This window comes from Gadus morhua, chromosome 6 (genome assembly GCF_902167405.1).
Source record: "Gadus morhua chromosome 6, gadMor3.0, whole genome shotgun sequence".
NCBI lineage: Eukaryota > Metazoa > Chordata > Actinopteri > Gadiformes > Gadidae > Gadus > Gadus morhua.
In genome coordinates, this window is record NC_044053.1 from 22,913,298 (window position 1) to 22,924,633 (window position 11,336).

Genomic DNA, 11,336 nt, shown 5'->3' on the forward strand with positions numbered 1-11,336 from the left:
GTCGGGTTAGTTATATAGGTCTGGTCAGTTATGTCTCACCCAGGTCTGGTTAGTTATGTAGGTCTGGTTAGTTATGTCTCAACCAAGTCTGGTAAGTTATATAGGTTTGGTGTAGGTCTGGGTAGTTATGTAAGTCTGTTTAGTTGTATAGGTCTGGATATTCATGCAAGTCTGGTTAGTCATATGTCTGGGTAGTTTTGTCTCACCCAGGTCTAGTTAGTTATGTCTCACCCCCAGGTCTGGTCAAACACACACACACACACACACACACACACACACTTGCACGCTAAGTCGCTAACCCTGACAATGTAGTTTAATAAGAGAAGTTTAAGATAAGAGAAGTCAGATCAAATGAAGCTGAACCCTGCATAGTATTGATTAGCTGTATTGTCTGTCGTGCTGTATTCTCAGCCACCCTCACATGCTGGAGCTGTGAAGGCCCATTATGGGTGAGAAGCTGCCAGCTTGTGATATTTACACCATCCCATCCTCCCACAGAATCCCCAAACACTGTGTTTGCTTTCCAAACAAGAACAGAATGGACAAACAGCACGATCACCCTAGGGAAGAGCGAGCTAGAGGAACAAAGATAGAGGGGAGAGAGAGACAGAGGGAGGGAGGGAGGGAGAGAGAGAGAGAGAGAGAGAGAGAGAGAGAGAGAGAGAGAGAGAGAGAGAGAGAGAGAGAGAGAGAGAGAGAGAGAGAGAGAGAGAGAGAGAGAGAGAGAGAGAGAGAGAGAGAGAGAGAGAGAGAGAGAGAGAGAGAGAGAGAGAGAAAGAGAGAGAGGGAGTGTCAGGTGGTTCTCAGCATGGTTCTGGCTGCCTTACCCGACCCTGTGGAGCAAAGAACTCTAAGATCACGATTTCTGATACTAATTTTCTAAACGAATGATAGCTATACTAGACTATACAGATGTAATGTATTCTCCTTAATAATTAATCATGCAGCTTATATCCAAGCTTATGTACAAACAAGGCAAAACAAAGAGACAATACACTATATGCAGATCGCTCTTAATATATTGTTCTGCTCTGCTTCCTAAACACGGATCTTAAAAATCTTTCCTAAATTGTTAAAAAATTCAAAAAAGTCTTTATCAAGCAGATTCTTTAAACTGGCCCCATTTTAAGTACCTGAATCAAAGGCTCTACAGATACTTAGGCGTACACTCTTGGCAAAGCAGGACTACAGGCGAAAACATTATTAAACGTGACCTGTTGCCATTATTAAGATCATCTTACATTCTTTAAATGCACTCGCGTATACACTGATATACTTTTTATTTCGATAAGTTCCTTTAATTTATGCTCCATAATAATGCAGGGTGATCACATCGCTGGCTGCCAAGCGGCCCACCACACCCACTCCTCGCGCTTCCGGTCCAACACAGCGGGCATCATCTCTCCTCTCCTCCTCTCCTTTCCTCCGCTGCACCCCCGGATCCGCTCGCGAGCCAAACTGACACCATCGCACGGAGAAAGGGAAGTGTCGGTGATGTTTTTTCAGCGCTAAAGCTTCACACGTAGGCTGCTGTCTTCATTGTGCGTTCATCGGCTCTCTTTCACGCCGAGTGGAGAGAGAGAGCGAGAGCGAGCGCGAGAGAGAGAGAGGGGAAAGGGAGGGAGGAAGAAGCGATAGAACACAGAACATAAAGAGGAGAGGAGAAGGAGGAGGACATTTCTGGAGGCAAACGGTGTGCATGTGAAAACACAGGGACTAGGGGAGAGATGGAGCCGGCCGAAAAGGTTCTGCGGGTCGCGTTGCTGTTGTTGATGGGTACTGAACTGACTCAGGTAGGCCACCTCACCATCCACGTCCGTCGCCAGCTCCTGGTCATAATACGCCTTCATTCATTCGCACTTCAACCGTATCGCAGCATGGCTCGGATTGATCATTATCGTAGCCTACAACCCATGCCTTAATGTTGTGATGAACTAGATGTAGGATGTGTAATAAGAAGACTAGCGTGATATGTATGGGCCTAATGTCTAGGTATAGGCTAACTTTATTGTATTAGGGATTAATGTAATTTAAGACCAGACACCTTGTTCAATCGGTCATACCCTGACCCGTGGTTATTTTATTTATTTAACCCCCCCTCCCCCAAATGTTTTTTTCTTATGTATAAAATTGTTGCAGGCCAATATTAGGTGCCATTTTGAACGGATTAATAGAATTTACAATATCATGGAATGTGATCAAATGTAAATAAAAACAATTCCGCACATATTCCCGAATGGCACGCCAATTCAACGTGTATATTCGCCCTCCATGTACGGTTTATTACCTTTTACAAATTGCCACATTTCGAGATGGATGTGAGATTGAGGTCTTTCTAGTGTTTGCATGGCGTCTTCAGAGGCAAAAATGTGTGAAGTGACGTCCCTCCACTAATAATTGAACAGAGACCAACTAGCCTACTTGTACATGCTTGGCAGCCAATCATCATCGCCTCATCATTAATTCACTATCCTCCCACCACACACACTCTTCCAGCAGCATCCCCTCTGACGCTGCTGCCGTCTCCGCGGACCATCTCCTCTCTACCCCTTAAAATAGCCCCCAACACAGTGTTACCAGATTCGGCGGGAAATCTGTCCCAATCTGGCAACACTGCCCCCCACACTGGCTGCTGCTGCCATGGGGGTCCGCATGGTCGTTGACGTGTCGGCCTACACTGAACACATCTGGGGATAAGGAGATAGGCTATAGGGTGACTAGGGGGGAGAGAGATGAGATGAAATTGATAAACAGGGGGGCAGGGTGGGCGGGAATATCGGCACTCAAAGTGCAGAGGAGTGTGAGAGAAAATCCATGGAGAGGGGGTGGCGGGGGTGGGGGTGGAGCGGGGAGAGATGGGGGAAGTGAGAGATGGCGGAAGCTCTGGGAAGAGGATTCAATCCTTCAGAACCGACCAATACAACACATTTACATACTGAGACGCAATAGCTGAGCTGTGCTACTGATATGCCTCATTGCTCCGGTTAGAACTTTCACTAAAAAGATGATTTCTGACGGACCTTTCATGTGTGTAGTACAGACCGTGCCCACTAGATGGTTGTTCACGTTGTACACTCCAATCACCCTCGTCGTACTGGTATCTCGCTTGGTGCAAATTATTTAAAGGTTAGCTACCGAAAATATTACGAATGCTTCAGATACCAGTGAAGTTGTAGCTTTTCCACCGAGATAAATGTTGACATCTAATACATAATTGAATCAATCAATCAAGCGATAATTAAATCAACTATGGATTGAAAATGGCAATGACTTTGCTGACCTTTGCTATTTCCATTCCATAGCACTTGGCACATCTAATATGGCCGATGCTCTCTCTGTCCATGTCTTAAGGTATTCCCAGCTAATCCGGAGGATGGGTGGCAGGTGTTCAGCTCGGCCCAGGACACTGAGGGCCGCTGTGTGTGCACCGTAGTGGCTCCTCAACAGACCGTCTGTTCCAGAGATGCTCGCACTAAGCAGCTCAAACAGCTCCTTGAGAAGGTACTGAGGAGGCTTACTGCTGCTGCTAACGACCTAGCGTTCTCCAGTGTCTACTTCAACAGAAAGCCCCACACAGCTATTGTGAACCGAATACCCAGCACTGCTACTGCAGACGTCTCTACTGTGTGACACTGCAGCAGCTAATCACAGATACCCCTTAACACGGCCACTGCTGGTTTAGCTAGCAGTGGCAGCTAGTCTTAACTTCTATACAATCCAATTACAATAATGTTTATGAAATTTGCAAATGTATACAACGATGCCCCTACAGAAGAAGACGTAACAACAATGACCCATGGGGAGGAGAAGACTTCTAATTCGGTGGTGGTGATGTTACATGTTGCCTTGACAATAGAAGTCAAAGATGCTTAACAGCTTTCCCTGACTCCCAATTTATTTGAAGTATATCGTAGAACAAGACTGAATTATACTCTAAGGAACTCTAGCTGTAAATACTGAAAAGAGATTACTATGGAAAGCACAGCTAAGGGGCTTTCTTACTGCCCCGACCAAGACTAATGATGGAATGTGGGCCGAATCCAACCAAGAGAACAAGAGACCGGCTCCAACCCTGATTGCATTTACATCAAGGTTTAAAACATTTATGTTCAGCTATGCTTTCTGCTAAACTATGATGCAATTTTAGTCTTTTATTCAAACTTCTTTCATGCATTCTTTTGAATCCTTTTTTCAAGTTTTAATTGATTATTTTAAATCCAGTGTCTGGCCCCCTGGGCCGGTGCTGCTGTGTGTCGGGGGCAGTGAGCCAGGGCCTTCACAGCTGCCTTCCAGATTAACTCACCCCTGGTCTCCTGCTTGTCCAGGTGCAGAACATGACCCAGTCTATCGAGGTCCTGGACCAGCGGACCCAGCGGGACCTGCAGTACGTGGAGAGGATGGAGGTGCAGCTGAAGGGCCTGGAGAACAAATTCAAACAGGTGGAAGATGGGCACGAGAGCAACACCGCCAGACAGTACAAGGTAAGACCCATCACACCTACAACCACTGAGACCAACGGTTGGGAGGACTGAATGAAAGAGGATGGGGTGGTTCCCACCCTACACATGCCTGAGCTTCTGTGCGTGTGTGTGTGTGTGTGTGTGTGTGTGTGTGTGTGTGTGTGTGTGTGTGTGTGTGTGTGTGTGTGTGTGTGTGTGTGTGTGTGTGTGTGTGTGTGTGTGTGTGTGAGAGTGTTGTAATTGTAATAGTTAGAATAAGGGGAATAGTTAAAGTGAGAACCGGACTCATGGTAAACACTTGACAACTCGCCACTCGTATCAAACCAACAAAAAAATGACAATGGTGTATTTGTCTCTTAATATTGGAAGAGTACTAGGGGCACACTGTTTACTGTGGTTTCGATATTAAGCACAGCTAGTCACAGATAACTTCCTAATAAATACACTAAGTAACAAGAATAAATGACTTGGTTCTCTGTTGGTAGAACTAGTGTCGAGGAAACTTATGAATTTGTAGAGATTTATTTTTGTCCTTCTTGTTATTATACCAAATTCTTACAGGATTCTAATGTTAACATAAACATCTCTGAATTAAATGAAGTTATCAGTACAAATTATGCCTGGCTATGACAAGCCTTATAATCCTACTGTGTCAAAGTAACTTGTAATGTTTTGTAAATATACAGACATTCGGATATAGCATCCATCTCTTTTAGTTGAGATGGCCTTAGCTGCCTAAAAACTAGGAAGTGTGCTGGTTGCTCTCTAGCTGAAGCCAACAGCCAACACTCAACGGTGTTGTTCTCTTGCTTGCAGGGCTAACGTTAGGAAGCGCCAGGACAGGCTATCCCACAAGGCCTCACCTCCAACATGACATTCCAAACTCTCCTGTCCAGCATCTCTTGACCTTTGGCCTTTCACTTTACTTGAAGCTGCTTGGAAAATAATTGGGGAGGGAAGTTACTGAGAAATACTTTCATCGCACTGGACCTGAAGCTGATTTGCAAATCTAGCATGTCAGATTGTGTGTGTGTGTGTGTGTGTGTGTGTGTGTGTGTGTGTGTGTGTGTGTGTGTGTGTGTGTGTGTGTGTGTGTGTGTATGTGTGTTTGCGTATGTGTGCGTGCGTGTTTGCGTGTGTGTGTGTGTGTGGTTTTACCTTCCAATGTTGCATGTTTTTCTGTGAGACTTGTAAGATAAGATGTGTGTCTTTACTGCCCTGGTTAAGTGTGTGTTAAAACTCTTCCTCTAAACGAGATATCACTAAGTATGGATCACTCATTGATTAGCATGGCGAAAAAACATGTGACTGTTTGCGTACAACACAGAGACTAGTATTGACTTCCGTGCTGTCACAATGAAACACTCAAAGTCAAACTTCTCCACATCTCTCTGCATGATCTCATACACACGCACACGCACACACACACACACACACACACACACACACACACACACACACACACACACACACACACACACACACACACACACACACACCTCTTGTGTAACTAAATCTGGTTGCTGAAGGTTCTTCTGCATAATTATAATGATAATCGAATATTGTTGTATTGATTTCTGAATGATGCATGGGACAGTAAGATGTTGCATTTTTGAAAAGGTGTGCAAAATAAAGTGTTTTAAATTGGTTCTTCTGTAGAACTGTTGTGAATCATTGAAGGTGCCGCTTCAAATCCTGAGGTTAAACTGAAACTATCATGACATAGATAGGCCTACTATACTACTACACACTACAGGGATGCACTCCTATGTGGGCCTATGATATTGCTTCCCGATCAAAGGGTTCTAGTCCTTAATGTTTAAAATACAAGTTAAATTACTCAATAACCAAACTAATAAATTATATAACTATACATTATGATTCCTTTAGCCATGGTGTCAGTGTATATATTTTCACGATACAACACTAGATGAGAATCTTTTCAGAGCAGTTACTTGCTTCCCTCTGCTGGCGGGTCGGAGGTTAGGCTCAACAAAGCAAGCAGGTGCCTGGTAACTAATATTCCCGTTGGCAGGTTCGCTGCGATCTGAAGAAATATAATATTGATCTGACAAAATACTATATTGCATTCTATCAGGATCTGGACCGCTGTTCAAATATTAATCTAGTTTATGATTTGGCGGTTTCAGTCAGATTAATTCTCTTGGTAAAACAAACCCAACGCCGTCTTGTCTGATCAAAAGGAAAGCAAATAGCATCAGGAGAAATGCATTAGTGCTTGATCAATACTTTATCCTGTAAGATTGTAGATGAAAGCTGCTTGTGGCCTGTATTGATTTTTTTTATCCAGATGCAACAACACTTTGCGATGTATGGCTAAAGGAGTGATTACCCTACAATTTGGTTAAGCTGTATAGTAAGACCTGGTGCTATAGTGCTGGGTATTACAAAACTAAATAGGAGCCTGTCTGTTTCTATCAGAGACACACTCAGTGCAGTCACCCAGTACCTTTCTATTTTCTGCATATTTAAATAATAGATCAGGTGTATGAATTATATATATATATATATATATATATATATATATATATATATATATATATATATATATATAGAGAGAGAGAGAGAGAGAGAGAGAGAGAGAGAGAGAGAGAGAGAGAGAGAGAGAGAGAGAGAGAGAGAGAGAGAGAGAGAGAGAGAGAGAGAGAGAGAGAGAGAGAGAGAGAGAGAGAGAGAGAGAGAGAGAGAGAGAGAGATGACTTCTAGTGCTGGAAATTGCATCAGCCAACTCTGCTAATCTTCACAACCCAACTGTGACTATGACACCATTATGCTATTTGAGTTGTGCATTGAGTGGCCAGAAGCCAGCACTCAGTCCATTACCTCCACCAGCCTTTCCAACCATGGTCCTATCATTCCACTGCTGTGAATCATTTAGTTTTTCTCATTTAGTCAAGACTTTTTGAGTGTTTCCTGCAGTTTCCATCCAAAACCGTCCACATGAATGTCTGCAGTTTAATATATTTTACTGCTCATTTCGCAGGGACCACCGCAAAATTCCCAATTGAGTCTAGTTTTCATGTGTCGTCGGTCGCTAGGCAGGATGCAATTATATCACATAAAAATACAATACAATACAATACAGAGTAATATGCCTCAGGGGTTGTAGCATTCACCTTCCAGTCCTGGGGTCGCTGGTTCGAGCCCTTTCTGTGTCCTTCTGTGGTGTTAGATAACAGGCATCACACATGTCTGACTTTCTTTGATTATTGTTAAATGTTTAGAAATGTTTTTGAAATTCAAACAATGCCCATTTATCTGTGACCTCTGCAGGCCATCAAAGCCAAGATGGACGAGCTGCGGCCCCTGATCCCGGTGCTGGAGGCCTACAAGGCCGACGCCCGCCTGGTGGTACAGTTCAGGGAGGAGGCAGCCAACGTGACGGCGCTGCTCAGCAACCTGCAGGAGCAGCTGGGGGGGCTGGACTACCAGGACCTCAACAGCCGCGTCTCCAACCTGGAGGAGCGCCTCAGGGCCTGCATGCAGAAACTGGGTGCGCATGGCCGACCGAGGAGCACACACACACAGACGCACGCACGCACGCAAGCACACACACACACACACACAGACGCATGAGCGCACACACACACACACACACACGCATGAACGCACACACACACACACACACACACACACACACACACACACGTCAGCATACACATACACACACTCAAACCGATACACACACGCAAACACACACACACACACACACACACACACACACACACACACACACACACACACACACACACACACACACACACACACACACACAGGCCTGGGAACATGTTAGAATGTATTGTTTTGTTTTTGGTTTCAGCATGTGGCAAACTGACAGGGATCTCTGAGCCCGTTACCATCAAGATGTCCGGCTCCAGGTTTGGCTCCTGGATGACGGACCCTGCGGCCCCTCCTGGGGACAACAGGGTCAGTAGAGCTCCTTTCACCACAGCCTACATGCTATCTCACAATTAACAACATGGTAGCAACGTGGTACTGTACCTTCATATTTGCTGGAGGTGTTTGGTTCCCCCCCTGACTGGGGTTAACACTAGCCTGGGCCTAAGTGGTAAACAGTGTCAAAGCTTCATTTAGAGTAATTCCCTTTGAATTACGGTCTTGTCCCCCGCTCCCCATTCAGGTGTGGTACATGGACGGCTACCATAACAACCGCTTTGTCCGTGAGTACCCGTCCATGGAAGACTTCATGACCACGGACAACTTCACGTCCCACCGTCTGCCCCACCCCTGGTCCGGCACGGGCCAGGTGGTGTACAACGGTTCCATCTACTACAACAAGTTCCAGAGCCACACCATCATCCGCTTCGACCTGAGCACCTCGCTCATCAGCCGCACTCGCCAGCTGGACTTTGCGGGCTACAACAACATGTACCACTACTCCTGGGGCGGCCACTCCGACATCGACCTCATGGTGGATGAGGGCGGGCTCTGGGCCGTGTACGCCACCAATCAGAACGCGGGGAACATCGTCCTCAGCCAGCTGAGCCCCAATACGCTGCAGATCATCCGCAGCTGGACCACCAACCACCCCAAGCGCAGTGCGGGAGAGTCCTTCATGATCTGCGGAACGCTGTACGTCACCAACGGCTACTCCGGCGGCACCAAGGTGTACTACGCGTATTCGACCAACTCCTCTACGTACGAGTACATCGACATCCCTCTCATCAACCAGTACAGCCACCTGTCCATGCTCGACTACAACCCGCGGGACCGGGCGCTGTACGCCTGGAACAATGGCCACCAAGTTCTCTACAACGTGACTCTCTTCCATATCATAAAATAAGGCATAATATACAACACCTTGGACAGGACTTAAAATATAATTTTAAAGTCATCAACAAAGCAATAGACACATAATTTGACACAAATAAGTCTGTCTCGGGCCCATTCATTTGATAGTACTCACGGTCACCGAAACTGTCTAATGTCAAGCTAGTCTACTAAGCATTAATTGTATTATTATTTCTAACCACTTTGTTTAGTCATTTTACTGTAAACCATTCAGGCTAGTCCCTTAAACATAATTTATTTTACAGCTCTTCTTTCAAGCTAATCTCATCACCATAAATCCATTTAACACTAAGCAGCTAAGCTAACGGCTAAGATAGCTAGTCCAGGGGTTCCCCATCGCTTTCGGCTCATGACCTAATTTTGAGGTGTGCATTTTACTGCACCTGTTTTCCCTAACATTGTTTCAAGCAAAACATCATCTTTATCTTCAACCAGAGTAAAGCATCACTTGAAAACAACATCTAATGACTTTATGATAAAAAAAAGAAGTTTAATATTGATTTTTAGATAGGAGAGCACTTTGCATGCTTCCAGTGAACACACATTTTTTTTCTGTCATACGCGAGTATTGTTTCTCAAAATAAGCTGTTAAGCTAACAGTGTGTAGCCTTTGTTACATCCAAAAGCACCAGCTTTCATGTCGTAGCTTAGCTGGATGCTATACTTAGACAACCAGCACTCTTATATATACACTGAGTGAGGTTTGTGTCATTCACTTGATCAATACATTATTATATATATTACCTTATCTCCACTGCCATCTGACATTCCACGTGACATTCACAGTAATATTTCACTATTATGTATAGGAAAAGGTTCTCAAGTACTTAAAGCTACCAGAGAACCCATGCGCTGTGTAATAAAGTGAGCAGATATGGTTACCTTGACAAATTATAATAAGACTAATAACAACTAATAGATATATACCGTAAATAGACATGATTTTTTTTTGTGAAGCACCTTTCAATACTTAAGTTAGACAATTCATCACATTAAACCAGGATCACAATGACAATATAAACAGGGTTACGATGAAAATAACACATACAAGGAATAAAAACTAATTGATAAAAGCAAATAAAATGGGTGGTTCCAGGAATTAATTAAAATGGAAACAATGGTATTGTAGCTGTAATCTTCAATGAGAAGTTAACTTTAGGACTGACCCATAATTACAACTGGGTCACCTGCCACATTGTCGATCAAATTGACACCTTTTGCAAACATTTCCCTGCATTAAAATGAGTTATGATTAGAAGGGAGAGCCCCAATAAGTTAGAAGTTAGCGAAGTGCGCTACCTGTCCAACCTGGTTTATGTGGCAATTAGACTGTTAAATATTCATACACAAATGTATTAAGTTACAATAAGGCTTTAATGTTTGAAAAAGTCTGTATGCTACAGTTCCTCAGTGCACTGTGAATTTGTGCTTTTTTTTTAATGAAATTCTTTTTGTTAAAAATAATTGTTTTTAAGATTTAGCTCCCTTTTATAATAGTTGAAAACCATGAGTTAATGACTCAATGTTCTGTCGCCAATGTGTGTAGGAGAATTGAGTACGTATTAAATAATTCGTTTTTATTAATAATGCCATTCCATATGAGATGTAAACTGATTGTTCAAGTAACATTTTAGGTTATGTGTACTGCGCAAAACTGCAAAGGGAAACAAGTAAACAAAAAATGTCAACAATAGTTTGTAATTTTCTTTTTGACAATTGAATACAAAGTGAATCGTGCCGAATTTCTGTGTAGCAATATTTACAGAGTCAATGCTTGAATAATTTCACAATAAATGTATATGAATGGGTTTTGGACTAAAATATGTACGTTTTGTATTGTTAAGCACTATTTAGACTCATGAGCCTCTTCTTGCCGCCTGCTTCCCACTGAGTCAAGTAATTGTGGTTGAAGACGAGTTCTCTAGCCCAATACCTAGTCCAGCCATACACAGAAAGGACTCTGAACCAACATAATGAACCAAAAACACACAATAGCGGACAAGGTCGGTCAGAGAGACTTTTTATTTGCCGCACGTCCCTTGC

General features: G+C 43.7%; 1 protein-coding gene across 2 annotated transcripts; it reads left to right on the forward strand.

Annotated features, from left to right (window-relative positions):
- The first annotated feature begins 1,352 nt into the window (after window positions 1–1,352).
- LOC115545310 (noelin) lies at window positions 1,353–11,101 on the forward strand. 2 transcript variants are annotated; one of them, XM_030358328.1, is made up of 6 exons: window positions 1,353–1,793; window positions 3,352–3,501; window positions 4,326–4,481; window positions 7,755–7,974; window positions 8,302–8,408; window positions 8,623–11,101. In XM_030358328.1, exons 1-6 carry the CDS (start codon window positions 1,728–1,730, stop codon window positions 9,283–9,285), a joined length of 1,362 nt encoding a protein of 453 aa, XP_030214188.1. In that variant the 5' UTR covers window positions 1,353–1,727; the 3' UTR covers window positions 9,286–11,101. The 2 variants fall into 2 exon arrangements, with proteins under 2 accessions (XP_030214188.1, XP_030214189.1); XM_030358329.1 differs by lacking the exons at window positions 7,755–7,974; window positions 8,302–8,408; window positions 8,623–11,101 and adding an exon at window positions 5,277–5,925 and having other exon boundaries at window positions 1,362–1,793.
- Window positions 11,102–11,336: the final 235 nt, after the last annotated feature.

What these genes read in the sequence shown, in the direction of transcription:
- LOC115545310 (XM_030358328.1), top strand. Translation starts at nt 1,728, where the DNA reads ATGGAGCCGGCCGAAAAGGTTCTGCGGGTCGCGTTGCTGTTGTTGATG. An exon ending in TGGGTACTGAACTGACTCAG is followed by an intron (nt 1,794 to 3,351) that starts GTAGGCCACCTC and finishes CCATGTCTTAAG; the next exon opens with GTATTCCCAGCTAATCCGGA. An exon ending in GGCCTGCATGCAGAAACTGG is followed by an intron (nt 7,975 to 8,301) that starts GTGCGCATGGCC and finishes TTTTGGTTTCAG; the next exon opens with CATGTGGCAAACTGACAGGG.